At 44.7% G+C, this 20,646-nt stretch overlaps 1 protein-coding gene across 3 annotated transcripts in view; it reads left to right on the top strand.

Moving 5' to 3' along the window:
* DOT1L (DOT1 like histone lysine methyltransferase) overlaps positions 1–20,646 on the top strand; it is a 240,690-nt gene that overhangs the window by 98,165 nt on the left and 121,879 nt on the right. For all 3 annotated transcript variants that reach the window (XM_040323288.1, XM_040323279.1, XM_040323296.1), the window contains exon 5: positions 2,274–2,502. In XM_040323288.1, the coding sequence (XP_040179222.1) occupies positions 2,274–2,502 (229 nt within the window). The remainder of the gene's footprint in view (positions 1–2,273; positions 2,503–20,646) is intronic.

Genomic DNA, 20,646 nt, shown 5'->3' with positions numbered 1-20,646 from the left:
AGCTGTCCTTCGTGCAGGACCCAATGTCTCAGGGGATCTGGAGGTCACTCCGGGGATAAGGCTTGGAAGTGAGGCCAGGGCACTCCAATAAGATGAATAGAGCTGCGGAGCAATCCAGAAAGATGGACCTTGACACGGTGGTGGGCAGCTTCCCCCTGACTCGGCAAGGAGGAAGCAAGGATGGGATCGAAATGTATGAGGGGGGGGGGTCTCCTACTGCGGAGCAAACTACCACGCACAGGGCAACGTCAGGGTAGGCCCATCATCGAGGGAAGAGGGAAGAGAAAACATGGGGCCCCTGTGTGTGCACCCTCAATTAGAGTAGCGGGTGGGCGAAAACGGGGTATAGTGATGCGCAGCTCAAGTCCTACTCACGTGGCGCCTCTCCCCGAGCCGAATGACGTCTCCGTCTGCCTCTCTGTTGACGGGGCTGCAAGGGACCTCAGTACGCCCTATTACCCGGTCTGGCGTGGCAGGATCTGAAGCCAGTCGGGCACTTGTATAGGTTGAGCCTCCAGGAATCGAAAAAGTGCCGGGAGGTCTGCAGCCGTCTGAAGCGTGAAGGTGTTGGCTTCCTTGCGAAAGGTAACAGCCAGGGGGTATCCCCAGCAGTAGGTATGCCCAGTTTGCCTGGCGAGGTCCAGGAGAGGTCTCCGCATCGCCCTGCGGCGCAGTGTAGCCCTGGACAGGGCCGGCATAATTCTGATCTGCGAGCCGTCCACTTCAATTTCCCCCTGGTCCCACGCCTGGTGCAGGATGGCTTCCTTCTGGACACAGCGGTGGAGTCGGCACACGACATTGCGCGGTCTATCTGGATCCGTCGGCTTGGGGGCGAGTGCCCTATGTGCTCTGTCCAGCTCGATCACCGCCTCTGGGTCCCCCAGCACCCCACGAAAGATCTCCGTCACCTTGGCCCCGATGTTCTCCACATCCGCAGACTCCGGTATGCCCCGGCTCCGGTCCTCCACGTCTTCTAAATAGAGCTGTAGTGAGATCGCCGTCTCGTGGTGCTGGTCCCGGGACTGCTCAAGTGCCGATACTGGTGCCTCCAAAGAAGTTACCGACTCCTTTCCTGTCGCCACCCGGTCAATCAGGGTAGAGACTTCCCCTCTCACCTCCTGTATATCCCGCCTGTGTGTTTCTTCCAGTTGCAGGATCAAGGCCTCGATGTCGGTCCTGGTAGGGAGGGCTTGCAGCAGTGCCCTAATGTCTTGATCTATCTCCACAGCATCCGATAACTGCGAGGCCGGCATCTCGTCGTGGGGGGTTACCGTCGTCTGTTCCTGGAAAGACTCTTGAGCCAGTATCAGCTCCACTAGAGCCCGGTGACTGGGCCTCCTCTGCAGCTCCACGTGTAGGGCCTCGTGGCACTGGTAGGCCGACTCCGGGAGATATCTCCTGCAGGAGCTAGAAATATTTCTGGATCTCGCCAGAAATCTTGCCAGCCGGGGGTCCCCCTCGTTGCTGCTCTGGTCCCATATCTTTTGGCAGAGTTCATGCCGGTTAAAAGACATTTCTTAGCCAGAAATTGGGGGATCAGGCCGGGAGCTCTGAGGAGAAGCAGCTTCACTCAGCCATGTCCAGGCCACGCCCCCTAGGAAGCAGTTTTTGCTGCTGCTGGCCAGGATACCCATGCATGCCTCTTCTGCACATACTACCTCCTTTCATTCAATGTGTACTGCCATCTTGTGCATTCTGCCACCTCCTATAGCTTTGCCTCTCCTGTACTGTGTATATATACTGTCTCTTATGCTTTCCAGGTGCTCCTGTACTGACCAAATGACACACCTCTGCTACACATACTACTGTTAAATCTTGCAGCATTCCTTTCCTGCACATAGTGCCCAGCATCTTAGCAGCCAGCATTCTTCTACTGCACGCATTGTCTGCCATCCACACATCTCTCCTGGGCACACACTGCCCCTCCTTATACCCTCTACACTTCTATCTTGTTGCACGTTGCCCACCCTCAAACTCTCCGGAACTATTTTACTTAATTCTGCTCTCTAGCTGTACCCTCCTCACCTCTCTTCTGCACCTACTTTCCTACAGTCAAATCCCCAACAACACACTTCTGCATGTATTGCCTGCTGCCGTACCCTCTTGGACTTCCCTAATGTGCATTATTTCAGCTAAATCACTACTACAATAATACTGGTGACTGGTTATTTACTCACTTTTTATACTGTTTATACCTTTTTTGATCCATTTTCAAATTTTTTGTTTTTACTGGAAAATTAGTAAATCTGATTTTTCTTTTTCTCTTCAATTAGTGGAAAGGCACCACTCATCCTATGAAATTGAACACCCGCCCATCCACAGGTCTCCTTCGCCATATTTTGCAGCAAGTCTACAACCACTCTGTTACTGACCCAGAGAAGCTAAATAATTATGAGCCCTTTTCCCCTGAAGTGTATGGCGAGACGTCTTTCGACTTGGTAGCTCAAATGATTGATGAAATAAAGATGACAGAAGATGATCTCTTTGTTGACTTGGGGAGTGGTAAGTTTTCAATTCTATTGTACTTCACACAAACATATACTTGGTGTAGTATGCATGTAGACAACCCCCATTCCAAAAAGGTTAGAACACTGTGTAAAATCTACATAAAAACAGAATGCAGTGATTTGCAAACCTCATAAACCCATATTCACAATAGAAATGATAAAACATATGTATAAACTGGAAAAATGTACCAATGAGTTTTTTTTTTTAAATAAGGTAATTTGATGCCAGCAAATCTCCAAAAAGTTGGGACAGGGTAATGTTTACCAAGGTGTAGCATCCCCTCTTCTCTTAACACTCTGTAAACTTCTGGGAACTGCGGAGACCAGTTGCTGAAGTTTTGCGAGAGGAATTTTACCCCATTCTTGTCTGATATAGGACTCTTAACGGCTCAACAGTCCTGGGTGGTCTTTGTCGTATTTTTCATTTCTAGATGCACTAAATATTTTCAATTGGTGAAAGGTCTGAACTGCAGACAGGCCTGTTAAGCACCTGGACTCTTCTACTACAAAGGTATGCTGTTGTAATAGATGCATTATGGGATTTAGCATGGCCCTGCTGAAATATACAAGGCACAGTGGACTATGTTCATACAGTGATTGTTGGAAGTATTCCTGAGCCCATGCAGTAATATTCATTACAGAACCATACCTGTTTTTATTGCCGTGCCATCTTGGGGTTTGATGATCGCGGACATCCAATATTGCATTTCTCCCTTGTCCCTCTTTTTACTAATGACTGCTCTACAGACTTTTGTCTCCAAGATTTCCCTGCATCTTTGATTCACTGATATCCACTAGTTGGGCACATTGCTCTAGGTTGGGTGTCCCTCTCTCCTTGGGGCATGCTGATCATTTCTCTCATGCTCTGCAATAGATGGCGTGAAGTAGTTCTCATCTAGTATGATGATGGGTAACACCCTCTTAAAACCTATTCTTGTTTCCCATCCTGCAACTTATTTTTGATTTGCTAAACACCTAGCTCTTAATACCCTGCAGGTATTGGCTCAGCTTCGTATGTCCTCTTAAACCTCATCTTTCGCACTCCCTTGCTTTTCTTCATTGTCCACTTCAAACCTCTGTGTCCCTCTGGGGCCTACAAGTGCTCTTGCCCACACAGAGCCCCACTCCTTATGTTCTTGTAGGTTACTCCTTTATCTGGTTCTTTGTCAAAACAGAGCCTTTTTTGTGCATTGCTTCTGGCAGCAGTAGTTCTGTCTTGTCTCTCCCGATGTTATTCTTGGGAGCCACCCTTTGCGTCTACATGTGGACGAAGTATCCTGGAAGCCAGCCCTCCTTGCTTCGCTGGTGCGCTTTTTTATTATTATTTATTTTTATCACTTTTCTTGTGGGAATTTATTTCTCCCTCCCGGTTTTCTGCCTTGTAGGCATGTTAAACAATTTTTGCTTTACAAAAATGAACATAGAGCATGCACAGATATACCTCATTGAGTAGCCAAAAGCATTACCGTCCCTGAGAAAAAAATACATATATATTCCCAATTAAGGGATGGGGCATGGGACTATACGAATGCAATTGGGTATATCTAGAAAATTAATCCTAAATGTGAAATAAACAATACCATTGATAGCTCTGAGACCACAGAAACCGTACACCGATAACAATTTATATGTAAAAAAGTAATTTTAATAATACACATAATTGGGTACATACAAAAGATTTAAAAGACAGAATCGTATAATAGATTGAATTTCACCATTGGTTGATTTCTAGGATATTATATACAAAGGGTCCGACATGTTGCGCCCATTCGGACTTCCTCAGGGACATGTGTGTGTGTGTGTGTGTGTGTGTGTGTGTATATAAAAAACTCAATCTATAAGTGAATAAAAATATGGTGAAACATCTTAACAAATATAGATTTGTATCATACTATTTTTATATCATTATAGACACCAAATCGATATCTTGTTTGCATAATCTTGTATACAAAAGGTTATATACATACCGAAAAGCAAAGGGTTTGTTACAAAGATAATCGCTTAAAGATTAACATAACAAACTAATAAGAGAAAATATTATAAATATATATTACCTCTCTGGTGATTGTATCTCACTGGCCACGGAAGATTCAGACAAGGTTGCAAGATGTATAAGCACAATGCGAGTGGGTCAGAGACACAAAGCATGTAGTGTCTGTCATTCCTAATGGGGAGTACAAGGGTGGATATTGAGATTGTAGTATTATGCATGATCGATTGAACGATCACATAAAGCAAAAAAAGAGGGGAAAAGCAGTAGATAAAGAAAAAGAGTACGGGAGTGAAATTTATTATTATACAGGATTTATATAGCGCCAACAGTTTACGCAGCGCTTTACAACATCAGGGAAGACATTATAGTTAGAATACAATTTAATACAGGGATGATCAGAGGGCCCTGCTCGTTAGAGCTTGCAATCTAGAAATGGCCCCTCTTCTGTTTTCCCTCTTAACGGCTTAATGTCTGTCCAGGCTGACCTCTCTGCATTTCTCCTTTTGGGTCTATTGCTTTTTTCAATATTTTGTTGCCTACCCCTCCACTTGCTGCTTGCAGCTGTCCATTATCTAAGAATCAATTCCTGTGTACTGTACAAGAAGGTAGAAATTTTGATGGTAAATTATATATCTTGGAGTACAAAACCGAACAGGATCCCTCTTTTTTCTTTCCTTTAAACGTCTGAGGCCCTGTACACACGATCGGACAAAACCGATGAAAACTGACTGAAGATCAATTTCATCGGTCCAAACCAACTGTGTGTGGGCCCCATCGGTCCGTTATCCTTTGGTCGAAAAATTTAGAACTTGCTTTAAAATTTAACCGATGGACGCCTAACCAATGGGTCAAAACCGACGGTTAGTACGCAAAAGCATCGGTTCAAAACCCGCGCATGCTCAGAATCAAGTCGACGCATGCTTGGAAGCATTGAACTTCATTCTTCTCAGCACGTTGTTGTGTTTTACGTCACCGCATTGGACTCGATTGGTTTTTAAACTGATGGGGCCAAATCCTCAAAAGGCATACGCAGGCGGAACTGCTGTTCAGCCTGCGTATCCCTGTGCCTATCTTTGGAACTGATCCTCAGAAGCAGTTTTCCAAAGATAGGCAGAAGATCTGACATCTGTAAGACACTTACACTGTCAGATCTTAGGATGCAGTACCGCATCCGCCGCTGGGGGCATTTTGCGTTGAAATGCTGCTTTGCGTATGCAAATGAGGACTTGCGGAGATCCACAAAGCTTTTCAGCTTTGTTTTTTCTGCGTAAGTTTACGTTTGCATACGTAAAATTAGGGATGCTTTTACAAAGTGTAATCTAGTTACACCTTGTAAAAAACAGACCTTTTTTTCGATCGCCGCTATTTTTTTTAAATTTTGAATTTTATTTTTCGGCGCGTAACTTTTTTTTTACCCGACGCAACTTTATTGTCCCGTCGCAATCCACAAAGCCCGGCGTAATGTAATTTCGCGCGCTGCCCGTCGGGAAAATGACGTCACGAGCATGCGCAGTACGGCCGGCGTGGGAGCGCGCCTCATTTAAATTGTCATCGCCCCCTGCAGAAGAGGACCGCCTTGCGCCGGAGACATTTAAGTTACACGGCCGAAAATTTCTAGGTAAGTGCTTTGTGGATCGGGCACTTGGGTAGAAATTTTCCACCAGTGTAACTTAAATGGTAAAAGTTAAGTTAGGCTACGTTTTTGTGGATTTGCCCCATGGTGTGTAGGCACATCAGACCATCAGTCAGCTTCATCGGTTGGACTGGCCGTGTGTACAGGGCCTCACTCCTTGCTAACATACTGGAGCCTCAGAGTGGACGGGAATATATGGATTTTCTGGGAGGCCATTCCAGCAAAGCTTTTGCCAGTGTCCAGTCACCTGAAGGTAGCTGTATAATTTAACCTATGGTCTAAGAATCATGTTCTGTGTCCTATCCTATACTCAAACATGTCAATTTACAAGTACGTCAAAATATGTCTAGAAAATTACATCACGTATAGTACTTTGTGGGATGCATTGTGCCATATTTTTTTCTTTCAAGAGTCAAATCTACGCCCTATTGGTTCTTTAAAAGATCCCTTGCCCCTCCTTGGTGAAGGCCTTTGTGTACATAGAGTTGCTCGCTGTATGCTCCCTGCATACCCGGTTCTTTCACTGCTTCAGTTAACTCCCTTTGGGAATAATGTTTTTACTCTCACTCGTAGGGTTGCTTTCTTCATTGCCATCACCTCTGTCAGGTGATTTTGAATTGACAGGTTTAACCTGTAAAAAAACCTTTATTGTCCTACAGAGATAAGGTTGTCTTTGAGACCCAAGAACTCTAATTCCTAAGGTGGTTTTTTCCTTTCACCTTATTCAGGATGTTTTTTTGTTTTGCGTATTTCCCTCTGTTTAGTCAGTCTGACTCTCAGTTTGTCATTCCTAAAGTTCTCCACAGAGAACAACTTGCTTATCATTCCAGTATCGCCAGGTGGATTCAGCAACTTCTCACTGAAAAACCTTTCATCCATCAAAGTTCACTTTACTAGATCTGTTGGCGCTCCTACGCTTTTCAGCTTCAGGCATCTGTTTTTCTGTTTTGGTCTTCTGTTCACATTTTCAGTAAAATTTACTATGTGGATGTTCAGGTCTTGGCTAATATTGGCTTCTGTCGTAGGATTTTTCAGATGGCTTTGTAGGTTCTGTTGAGTGACCTTCAGTAACCTGTGTGTTTTCATGGGTCTTTTAGCTTGTTGTGTTGAAAAAAGTGAAATTTAGCACCAAACAATAATTAAAATATAAAACCTAAATACAAAAGCTGCACCTCATAGACAATACTGATTGTAATGAATGAAAAATATAAGTAGAGGGCGCTAGACCACTCAGTGATACCAATTACTAATTAATAAGTGAAGTGATCCTGTGAAAAAAATATATATGTATCACTATAAGCAATTACAAAATAATACAATTATTGACAAAGCATCAAAAAGTGTCCCTGTGTCATAGAACCAGGACATCAAGTCCCAATAGTGTGTTAACCAGTGTGTCACACATTTGTAAAACAATTCTTCTTGGTTGGTTTAATCTTGCTTTAAGTGAAAAAAGGAAAAAGCCACCACCACAATCCAGTCTTCTTTAACACCCACTATTGTGTTGAAGCAAAAGGATGCGCTTACCGGAAAGAATGGACTATTTTAATTAAAAGATAGTCAAATGAGCCTATGCAGGATTGTGCCTGCATACACATGGGACAGGAAAAAAGATCTTAGCCTCGTCACCAGGGATTCCAGTTTAGGATATGCAACAAAAAAAGGCAATGGAGATGCCAATAGTGTGATACTGATAGGTAAAATTTATTCATAAAAAAACAAAGTAGAAAAAACAACAAACGGCCGAATTGGCCTCTTACTTTATAAGTGCCTACCCGGCACTGGGGCTGCAAGCGTATCACCGCTGCCTTGCGGTACGGTAAGTGTGTGGGTCGTCTGATGCGGTGCTAACACCGTAGCACAGTCTGGCGTCCCAGCTGACGGCTCCATGAGCAGGGGGGCACGTCACGTGATCGGGTCCGCTTCCATTTTTTTACGTACGTTTCGTTAGGTTCAACGTCTTCAGGGGGGCGTGGCCGATCACTAGTGCATGGTGGTATATGTAGTCTCAGAGAGACTACCCATTGGTCCAAATTGAAATCTAAAATAAAGCAGCCGCGGTGCCGTTTAGGCTGCAAAAATATCACAATTCCCAATGTATGACAGATAGAACTAAGCATTATACACATGGGCAATGAAATATAACAACGTTGTTGTGCAAAAAAAACTCTGGCATGTCATACAAAAGGAAAGAAAAATATGCACGGGGAGAAAGAAGCCAGCTACCCTCGCATCCCTCCGGACGTGCATATCTCTATTTAAAACTATGGAATTCCGGGCAGTGAAAATATAAATGGCAAACAGTCACACTAGCCAATGTCACTCAACAGTGACTATTGCTGGACATAGGACGCGCAACTAAATTAGATATAGTCAGTTTAAAGGACACTGACATTCATAATCTAAATAGCGCGGGGGGAGGCGGCTAACTACCTTTGCATCCCTCTAGGCGTGCCAGCCACTGATTCGTATCATATTAAATTAAAAAATAGTTAAAAAAAAATATATATATAACAAATTTTAAATAGAAGTATATAAAGGTCTCTAAATTAAATAGATAGACAATATGTTAATAGGGGTAGTCGGGATGTAAACATAACAAGGCTACCTAGCCTCAGGGGCAGAAAGGGGGGGGGGAGACACACCCAGTGGGTGCACAACCTCACTAAGGAAACTCAGAGCTTGCACTATGAGAAGCTAAATAGGTCATTGTACTTGCTTAACTTAGATGTAATACAATATTGGTACCATAAAGCATTTCCAAGGTATGTACAGACTTGTTATTTCTTGATTACCCAAATTGGATCATAATTCAATAGTAAGTAAATACAAAAAATGTAAAAAATGTTAAACTCTACCATAAATGGACTCGGGTCTGAAACAATTTAATCATTGGCTAAAAGGCAATTTAAGTCCAGCTCAATGTTGAGACCAGTGGGCTGCATAGTACATAACCTATGCACCCACTTCATCTCATTTTGTGAGACACTTTGAGTCATATGCGTGCCCCTCCAGTGCTTGCTGATTTTGTCTATACCATAGAACAGGGATATGCAATTAGCGGACCTCCAGCTGTTGCCAAACTACAAGTCCCATGAGGCATAGCGAGACTCTGACAGCATCAAGCATGACACCCATAGGCAGAGGCATGATGGGACTTGTAGTTTGGCAACATCTGGAGGTCCGCTAATTGCATATCCCTGCCATAGAAGGTACACAGGCTTGGGTCACTGTTATGATATTTAGTAAAGTGCCTAGAGACACTATGGTTTGGGAAATCTTTTGCAATATTTGCTAGATGCTCATTTATCCTCGTTTTTAATTGTCGAGTGGTCCTGCCCACATACTGAAGTGGGCAGGGGCACTCGAGTACATACGTCACATGATCAGATCCACACGTAATCAAGGGTTTAATTTTGAAACCTTCCCCTGTCGCATTAGATTTAAAATGTGTGATCTTCTTTTTTTTTTTTTTTTTTTTTTCTCCGGATTTACGTGTGGTTCTGCATGCTTTGCATCGAGTGCAGTGATGGAACCCAGAACCGTCCAAAAAGGTGACAAGTTTCTTAGGTGGACCAGGCACATTGGGGGCTATTTTATTTCTCAATACTGGGGCTTTCCTATAAATAAATTTGGGTACACTGAAATGGATGATTTCAAATCCTTGTCTTTCATTAAAATAGGCCAGTGTCGTTTAAAGATGGCCTCAACCTGCCGATATTGCCTATGGAAACCAGAGACAAAGGCGGCTTCGCTTTTGAAATCTTTTTTTGGTTTAGAAGTTAACAGAGTTTTTCTGACCACGACAGCAACTTGGTTGTACACTTGTTGCAATGTCTCTGCTGCATACCCCTTTTCTAGGAACTTGTCTGTGAGATGTTTGGCTTGTGTGGAAAAATCCTCATCTGTATCACAATTGCGTTTAAGTCGCATGTATTGCCCTTTGGGCACAGCCCCTATCCATAGAGGATGACAGCTTTTAGTGGGTACAAAACCATTACGGTCTGTGGCTTTAAAGTATGTGAGAGTCTGGAATTTATCTTCTTTTTTTCGTATTGTTAAGTCTAGATAATTAAGTGGTCATACTGGTTTCTGCTATAAAGGTCAATCCATAGTTGTTGGTATTCATTTCGCCAATAAAAACCTTCAAACTGTCCGCTGGGCCTTCCCAAAACAAAATAACGTCATCAATATAACGTCTATAAAAACTCGAATGATGTTTATCCAAAAAAATAGTTTCTTGTTCCCATTTATTGAGAACAATGTTGGCCACGCTAGGGGCATAGCGGGCCCCCATGGCCACTCCGCCAATTTGATTATAATATTGATTATTTGCCCAGAAATAGTTGTTTGACATTGCTATTTCTAATCCTTTAATTAAAAAATTAATTTGGATTTTCTTCAATTTTGATTCCCGCTTTAGGGCCCAGCGTAATGCTGTCAGGGCTTTTTTTCTGTCGAATATTAGTATATAGTGACTCGATGTCTACGGTTACCATTATTGTTTGGTCGGTGGCTTGCAAATTTTGGAGTTCTATAATTAAATCTTTGCTGTCTTTGAGATATGACGGACTCTGTGATACTAGTGGTTTAAAGAAACCATCCAGATACACTCCCATACGTGAAAAAAGGGATCCTATGCCACTAATTATAGGTCTCCCAGGTGGATTTTCTTTATTTTTGTGGACTTTAGGTAAGGTGTATAAGACCGGAATCTTCGGTGCATGGAGGATCAAATAATCCGCCTCCTTGGGATTCAAAATCACTCGATCCACTCCTTCGTTCACCCATTCAATAAGTACATTTTTGAGTTTTAGGGTGGGGTCACCCCTCAATAGTTGATATGTATTGGAATCATCGAGCTGTCTCTGCATCTCCTGATAGTAGTACTCTCCTCTTCTTAATATAACGAGCCCCCCCCCCCCCCTTATCGGTCGGTCTGACCACTATATTTCTGTTACTCTCGATGGATTTAATTGCTTCTTTGAATTGAATATTAGAACTCTGTCGGACAAATTCCATCTCTCGTATATCATCCTGCACTAGAGTGCGGAAAACTTCAATGTGATGGTTGGAGCTTTTGTTTGGATTGAAAGTGGATTGATTCCTCAAGCCACTATGTACAAATTTTTCCGGACTTTTTTGTATCGCATCTTTAGTATTCCCAGCAAAATGTTTTTTTTATATTTAACTTTATAATGTGCTTTTCCACATCAATGAAGAGCTCAAATTTGTCCATATCTTTGTTAGGGGCAAATTTGAGGCCTTGTTGAAAAACATCCAGTTCATGATCTGAAAATTTTTCTTCTGTTAAATTATAAATTCCTTCTATTAGCTTGTCCTTTTTCTTTTTCGCTCTGCCTGTTCCTCGTCGTCCTCTTCTTCTAAATGTTTTTTCGGGTATTGGGGAGATTTCGGGGGGATACGGTAGGTCTCCTTCCACCCCCTGCCACCCCCCCCCCCCCCGGTGTTGATTGTAATACGGGGTTGGTCTACCTCGGAAATTCCCTCTGAACCCTCCTCTAGGAGGCCTAGGGGGATATTGAGGACGGTATGGACCCGATCACGTGACGTGCCCCCCTGCTCGTGGAGCTGTCAGCTGGGACGCCAGACTGTGCTACGGTGTTAGCACCGCATGAGACGACCCACACACTTTCCGTACCGCAAGGCAGCGGTGATATGCTTGCAGCCCCAGTGCCGGGTAGGCACTTATAAAGTAAGAGGCCAATTCGGCCGTTTGTTGTTGTTGTTTTTTCTACTTTGTTTTTTTTATGAATAAATTTTACCTATCAGTATCACACTATTGGCATCTCCATTGCCTTTTTTTGTTGCATATCCTAAACTGGAATCCCTGGTGACGAGGCTAAGATCTTTTTTTTCCTGTCCGATGTGTATGCAGGCACAATCCTGCATAGGCTCATTTGACTATCTTTTAATTAAAATAGTCCATTCTTTCCGGTAAGCGCATCCTTTTGCTTCAACACAATAGTGGGTGTTAAAGAAGACTGGATTGTGGTGGTGGCTTTTTCCTTTTTTCACTTAAAGCAAGATTAAACCAACCAAGAAGAATTGTTTTACATATGTGTGACACACTGGTTATCACACTATTGGGACTTGATGTCCTGGTTCTATGACACAGGGACACTTTTTGATGCTTTGTCAATAATTGTATTATTATTTTGTAATTGCTTATAGTGATACATATATATTTTTTTCACAGGATCACTTCACTTAATATTAATTAGTAATTGGTATCACTGAGTGGTCTAGCGCCCTCTACTTATATTTTTCATAGCTTGTTGTGTTGCCCACCCCTTAGCTTGTGTTAATGCTATTGTTGTACATGACTGTGTAATATGTGCGTGACCAGGAAGCATTTAAAAAAGTTGAACTGCTTTTGGACATCCCAATGTACCTGCATTTCCTCATCCTTTGTTTTTTACTGTACTATTTAAAAATGTTTTTTTCTTACCGTAATTTTATTGGACTACAATAAGGAATACAGGTGCCCCTCAGCTGCCTGATTACGTTTACAGTACTGCCCCCCCACCTTCTCAACATTTCTTCCCTTTAGAGGTTAAGAACTGACATTCTACTTTTACTACTGTGGCAAGGGAAGGTGCTAATGAAGCACAACAGTGCAATAGAGACCCCCCTTATGTCCTCTATAAGAGAACCTGTCATCTGCCCATGCTGTCACATAAGAGACTTGTAAAACCCCTTGTGTTGGTGGCGCCTTATGTGGTCCACTGCGGCTGACCTACTTATTCTGTTAAGTTTTCCTCCGTTGAGGAACTGGGGTTCACAATATTTTGATGAAACCATCTAGCCTTGAGGTGCTTTTGTAAATATGCATTGATCTATACATGTAATGTATCGGTTTAAGAATCTGTTTGCTTTGTACTTTGAAAAAAACAAATAAATAAATCATAAAAAATAAAAAAAACCTTGTGTTGGCAATGGTTAAACTAAATAAGATTAAATAGAAAAAAAATCTTAAGAAAATAAATCGACGTTTAAGAAACCACCCTTGCTGCCCATTTTTGCATTAAAATATAAAGTGACAGACATGCAGCTGGAAAGTTTTCAGTGCTTCACTATGTCCACATTTTATGTTACAGCCCTATTTCAAAATGGATTTAATTTTATTATTTTCCTCAATTCTACAAACAATACCCCATAATGACAATGTGAAGGAAGTTTGTTTGAAATCTTTACAAATTTATTAAAAATAAAAAACCAAAAAAATCTCATGTACTTACAGTGAGTGGGGAAAGGTATTTGATCCCCTGCTGATTTTGTAAGTTTGCCCACTAACAAAGAAATTATATTGATGATGACTCACGCTTGGGTAGCTGCCAACATGCAAACGCCACCCCCTGGGCATAAAGGGAAGCTTGTGGGGTGGATGCCCAGACTCCTCAGAATCCCGGAAGTGTCAGCGTGGACACCCATACCACCAGGTGTGGACATGCACACCACCGGAAGGGGTCGTTGACGTTGCATCTCTGGCGGAAGTGCAAGGCGTGTCCCTAGAGGTGAGAGTCAACAAACACTCCCCTCTGGGCACACAGCCTTGCATTTCTGCCATGGCTGTGATGCCCCCAAAACGCGTCGGCTATACACCCCATGTTGGTATATGGCACATCAATGGCCCTCCTGTTCAACACTGTTTTTATGGCTCATGTCCTACTGACATTTTGTGAGTATCTGTTTTTATTGACTTTACTTTTAGATTTAAATATTTTTGGTAATGCACAAGGTGTGCGCGCCTTCTATTTTTGTTAGTCAGGGAGGTGACCAAGAACCTGGTGGTCACTGACAGATTTACAGCGTTTCTCTGTGGAGAGAGGAGAACCTTCCAGAAAAACGACCATCGCTGTAGCATTCCACCAATCAGGCCCTGTATGGTAGAGTTGCCAGACAAAAGCCACTCCTCAGTAAAAGGCGCATGACAGCCTGCTTGGAGTTTGCCAAAAGGCATCTGAAGGAATAAGCAAAATTTTCTGGTCTGATGAAAGAAAGATTAAACTCTTTTGGCCTAAATGGCATGCGTCATGTCTGGAGGAAACCAGGCACTGCTCATCACCTGACCAATACCCTCCCTACAGTGAAGCATGGTGGTGGCAGCATCATGCTGTGGGGATGTTTTTCAGCGGCAGGAACTGGGAGACTAGTCCAGATTGAGGGAACGATAAATGCAACAATGTACACAGACATCCTTGATGAAAACCTCCTCCAGGGCGCTCTGGACCTCAGACTTGGGCAAAGGTTCATCTTTCAACAGGACAAGGACCCTAGGCACACAGCCAATTAAAACAAAGGAGTGGCTACAGAAGAGCTCTGTGAATTTCCTTGAGTGGCCCAGCCAGAGCCCGGACTCGAACCCTGATTGAACATCTCTGGAGAGATCTGAAAATGGCTGTGCACCAATGCTTCCCACCCAACCTGATAGCACTTGAGAGCTCCTGCAAAGAATAGGAGAAACTGGCTAAAAATAGGTGTGCCAAGCTTGTAGCATCAAACGTAAAAAAAAACATGAGGCTGTAATTGGTGCCAAAGGTGCTTCAACAAATTATTGAGCAAAGGCGCATTTGTGTTTTTTTTTTATTTTTTATTAATGTTTTTAATACAGGGCTCGTCAAAATCCGGGCGCCCGGTCGCAATTGCGACAAATTGGGACCTGGCGCCCGGAGAAGCTTAGGCCTGCAGAAGGCCGCGGCCTCAATTACCGGCTGGCGCAGGATCCTGTGTCTCGCGCCCGCCGGTAATTGAGGCCATGGCTTTTATGGCCTTCTGCAGGACTAAGCTTTCCTCTGTGATCTGGCGCCATCTTGTGGTGGCCGTTGGCATTACAAGTAAAACAGCAGTTCTAAAGTGTTTTTCACTGCCATCTCCTTCCCTCTAATTAGAACCCCCAAACATTATATATATTTTTTTATTCTAACATCCTAGAGAATAAAATGGCGGTTGTTATTGCAATACTTTCTGTCACACCGTATTTGCGCAGCGATCTTACAAGCGCACTTTTTTGGGGAAGAATTTTTTTTTTATACTTAAACTAAGACAACAGTAAAGTTAGCCCAATTTTTTTAAATTTTGTGTAAGATAAAGTTGTGCCGAGTAAATTGATACCCAACATGTCACGCTTCAAAATTGCGTCCGCTCGTGGAATGGCGACAAACTTTAACCCTTTTAAAATCTCCATAGGCAACGTTTAAAAAATTCTACAGGTTGCATGTTTTGAGTTAGAGGTCATCTAGGGCTAAAATTATTGTTTTCGCTTTACCAATCACGGCAATACCTCACGTGTGGTTTGAATACCGTTTACATATGCGTGCGCTACTCATGTATGCGTTCGCTTCTGCGCGCAAGCTTGTCGGGACGGGGCACGTTTTCTGGCTCCTAACTTCTTTAGCTGGCTCCTAGATTCCAAGCAAATTTGTCAAACCCTGTTTTAATACATTTTCAAAGATTTCAAACAAACTTCTTTCGCATTGTCATTTGGTGTTTTTTGTAAAATTTTTAGGAAAATAATCCATTTTAGAATAGGGCTGTAAAAGAACAAAATGTGGAAAGTAAAGTGCTGTGAATACTTTCTGGCTGCACTGTATGTAAATGACGACAATTTCCGCGGACATCGGAGAGCAGTAATTATTTGGTCATACTTTAAAAGCAAAGTTTACCTTTTTGACATTTTACATGTTTCACCCATTTTTGGGGTGTAACATGTTGAGCATGCACCCCCCTCCTCCTACTTTCCTGTCACAGCAAGTGAAGAGAGGATTCCCTCGCACTCGCTGTCACAAATTGAGAACAGCGCGGATGTGCCGGGCTCTACCCATATGTCCGTATCATTCATTCAGTGTTAGTTTATTCATAAAAAAAAAAAAAAAAAAAAAAAAAGTTCTTTCATCCATTGCAGCTGACAGCTTGTAGTTCTCAATTAACTGCGAGGGTGCTGGTGCACCCTTTCGTAATTCATTTATCTGCTTACTCTAAAGTAACTGCCTGCCTGTATCGGAGCTGCCAAAACTATTGCTTATAACCGTGAACTTCAGCAATAACCGTGTAAAGAAAAATAAAATCCCTGATCAACGGCCCAACTTAAAGCGGACCGTCAGTATTTTTTTATTTTGTATTTTTTTTCAACGTTCCATCTATTAAATCTTCTGCCCTTGCTTTAACTTTTAATAGTAAAACATTTTTTTTCTGCCAATAAAAATACCTTATACAGACCACTTCCCCTGTGGCAGGTGTGATTTATAATCGGTAAAGTGTATGTGCAAGCTCCTTTTTGACAGCTTTTGCGACCAGAACAGATTACAGCGTTTACCACCATACATTATAAATCACGTCTGCTACAGGTGCTCGGCTTCCTCCTGATGACGTCACGTGGGAGGGTGGTTATGCGTGTGGAGGCAGAGCCAGGCGGTGTGTGCAATTCAGTTGAAGCATGTAAGAATACATGGGTTTTACTGCATTATTTGCTTATTTTTTTATAAAAAAAAGTGCATTTGTTCAACCCAAAGTTGACGTTTCGGGCCCTCTCCTTCCTCTGCCGCTGGGCCATTTAAAAAGCGCAGCACATCACTGCCGGCAATGGGCGGCGGCTGCACGCGACAGCCGATCCGAAGATCGGCGGTGGTACCGACAGCTCGGTCGCTTTGGACAGTTAAGTGTCCTAATATTAAAAGGCAACAGCTGCAGTATTTGCTACTGGGGTGGGCGGACCTCCGCTTTAAGTTGGGCTGGTGTATTCTGTGTCATTAACTGAGATACTGCACCATTGGAGATTATCTCCCTTTTTTCCCCGAGAACTTTGAAGCGAGTCCCATTTCAGATGGTATGCCCATAAAGAGGAGCTGAGTGGAGCACCATTATCTGGTGTGTGAAACAGACTTCATACATGCTATGTTGACCAATATGTGGGCCTTTGTATTAAGGTGTGTGTTAATGTCACCTAGTGGTGGAGCACTATTGCATGGTGTGTTAGAGTACAGTGGGGATACAAGAACTTATCAACTCGCTGCAGGAATTTTATTTTTTCCAAGTCCATAAAGGGCAGCTTCCGTCCCTCTTCCCCAGTATGAAAAGGTCATGAGAAGTAGCCATGACAAATTAAAACTTGATGAATAAAACAATAGTAGCTTGTAATTTGGCGGTCTAGCTGGACCAGTTCCAAGGCTATTTGGAAAGTGGGACCTCCAGGAGGGAAATTATTATAGATTCCTTACCCATGTTGCATAAGGCAGCAGGTTATATGGAAGACGCGTCTGCAGAGTCGGTCAAGCTATCAGCAAAGACCGATGCCCTAGTAAATTCCTCAAAAATTAGGCTGTGTGGCATCCCATTTGAAGGAGACCTCTTGTATGGACAAGATCTAGTAAAAGTTCTAGACTGTACTGCTGACATAAAGGTTTTTCTTATTAAAAATAAGGGAGCCCCAGGGAAAGGGGACAACCTCTAAAATAGTGGGGAAGGGGGAAGCAGAAAGATGTCCTGTTTTCCTCTCATAAAAAAAACACCAAATCCCAGTGACTTGGTTCCCGTGGGAGGGAGATAGGGGCAGTTCCTCCCACCTTAGGTAAAGGCTACCCCAAATGCATTTATACTAAGGATAATCAGGGAAGGCTATCGAATCCAGTTCAAGGGTACGCCGCCTGTAAGGATGTTCGTAACCAGGGATCCTCAAGACAGCCTTGTCACAAATTGGCAACCTGATAGACCAGCTGGTTCTTTTTTCCAGTGCCACAGCGAGAAATAAACCACGGTTTCTACTCTTTAGGTTGGAAACAATCTTCACGGTGAAGTTAATTCTTCCCCTGGACTGCTTCATGGCCTGCCTCGATTTGAGGGGCGCTTAATTACACGTCCCGATCCACAAAGAATCTCAAACGTTTTTGAGGGTGGCAATCAAGTGGGGAAAGCAGGTCCGACATTTCGAATTCAGGGCCCTGCCATTTAGCCTGTCCTTGTCCCCCAGGATTTTTACGAAAATCCTGGCGGAGGCACTGGTCCCCCTGAGACTGAAAGGAATATCGGTCATCCCATGCTTAGACGACATTTTATTTTTTTGCACCCTCCACGCTCCTATTACGTTTAGGAGATCTGAGGGTGACTATTTTCTTTCTGGAAAAGCTGGGGTGGTTGATAAACGGGGAGAAGTCGAACCTAACCCCGACACACAGGCCTTACAGTACTTGGTGTTCTTGGTGACGCAGAACTGGGTGACTTCAGATTGTCTGCTTTTCAAAGAGGGGTCATTACAGGGCATTTGGACTGTCCTGGCATTTTAGGGCCTCAAGAAAATGATTCACTTTGAATTGATACATTTTCAAATATACCCTATTTTTGCTCCATAAGACACCCTCCCCCCACCCAAAATGGAGGGGAAATGTCTGTGCGAATATTGACCATGCCTCCCACCCCCCAGTCGCCATATTACAATACCCGCAGGAGAGAGGAGCACAGATGTCCCAAGTCTCCCACGAGCACCGGACGATCTCCAGTGAAAAAATACAAATGTGTGTATATAGCCTTTAAATCTGTGGTCCCCAACCTTTTTGGCACCGGGGACCGGCTGCGTGGAAGAAAATTTTGCGAAGGCCCGGTTGGGGGAGGTTGGGGATGGTAAGTGATTTTTCGCGGGCAATTTGTCAGCACATTATTTCTACTACTACATTGTAGTAGTAAATGAAATGGTTAAACCCACCATAATGCAGAATCAGTGGGAGCTTTGAGCATGTCACTTGCCATGCAGCCTGCCACCAGGCGCGGAATGTCACTTGCCACGCTGCCTGCCACCAGGCGCGGAATGTCACTTGCCACTCTGCCTACCACCAGATGCGGAATGTCATTTGCCACTCTGCCTGCCACCAGATGCGGAATGTCACTTGCCATGCTGCCTTCCACCAGATGTAGTAGTGCCCCCCTCCACAGATGAAGGTAGTGCCCCCCCCCTCCACAGATGAAGGTAGTGCCCCCCTCCACAGATGAAGGTAGTGCCCCCTCCACAGATGAAGGTAGTGCCCCCCCTCCACAGATGAAGGTAGTGCCCCCCCCTCCACAGATGAAGGTAGTGCCCCCCCCTCCACAGATGAAGGTAGTGCCCCCCCCTCCACAGATGAAGGTTGTCCCCCCCCCCTCCACAGATGAAGGTTGTCCCCCCCCCTCCACAGATGAAGGTAGTGCCCCCCCCCTCCACAGATGAAGGTAGTGCCCCCCCCCCCCCCAGATGAAGGTAGTGCCCCCCCCCCCCCCTCCACAGATGAAGGTAGTGCCCCCCCCCTCCACAGATGAAGGTAGTGCCCCCCCCCCCTCCACAGATGAAGGTAGTGCCCCCCCCCTCCACAGATGAAGGTAGTGCCCCCCCCCCTCCACAGATGAAGGTAGTACCCCCCCCTCCACAGATGAAGGTAGTGCCCCCCCCCTCCACAGATGAAGGTAGTGCCCCCCCCCTCCACAGATGAAGGTAGTGCCCCCCCCCTCCACAGATGAAGGTAGTGCCCCCCCCCCTCCACAGATGAAGGTAGTGCCCCCCCCCTCCACAGATGAAGGTAGTGCCCCCCCCTCCACAGATGAAGGTAGTGCCCCCCCCTCCACAGATGAAGGTAGTGCCCCCCCCTCCACAGATGAAGGTAGTGCCCCCCCCCCCCCTCCACAGATGAAGGTAGTGCCCCCCCCTCCACAGATGAAGGTAGTGCCCCCCCCTCCACAGATGAAGGTAGTGCCCCCCCCCCCTCCACAGATGAAGGTTGTCCCCCCCCTCCACAGATGAAGGTTGTGCCCCCCCCCCTCCACAGATGAAGGTAGTGCCCCCCCCCCCCTCCACAGATGAAGGTAGTGCCCCCCCCTCCACAGATGAAGGTAGTGCCCCCCCTCCACAGATGAAGGTAGTGCTCCCCCTCCACAGATGAAGGTAGTGCTCCCACTAGGCCCTGTACACTCCATGCACACATTTTGTCCCAGTCAGTCCCCGCTCACACTCACCCTGTCACTGGTAGTGTTGTTATACTCTGGGCTCCCCCGGAGCTCAGTCATGTTGTGAGGGCTGAGGATTAGCAGCAGGTAAGTATATGGAGGGATCAGAGGGGAGGGGGTGGCTCCCTGCATCCTGGGAAGAAGTGTGGACTCGTCTCCTCTCAGCTCTATGCAGCCCCGTTACCAAGGGACAACAGTTGCTTCCCTGTTACTGTGGGCTGTCCTGGAGGTGAAGGTGTGCTGCGCCTTCCCCCTTCACACTGCACGGGGAGTGTCCATGTGAGAGACGGAGGAAGGGGCCACTGTGCATAACAAACACTGTGTGCTTCGCTCTCTCACCTACATTGTTAATCTACTCCGAGGAACTTTCCTACACCCGGCCGCCGTGCTCTCTAATGCCGCTCGCTCGCACCTGCGGCCCGGCTGCAGAAGGGCCTCGGCCTGGTAGTGGGCAGCGGACTGGGGCTTTAAATAACAGCAGCTAACACGGCAAACGGACAATTGCAATGTTAATGTAACATTTTTAAAAG

This window comes from Rana temporaria, chromosome 1 (genome assembly GCF_905171775.1).
Source record: "Rana temporaria chromosome 1, aRanTem1.1, whole genome shotgun sequence".
NCBI classification, from domain to species: Eukaryota; Metazoa; Chordata; class Amphibia; order Anura; family Ranidae; genus Rana; species Rana temporaria.
This window is presented reverse-complemented; position numbering and strand designations above follow the sequence as displayed.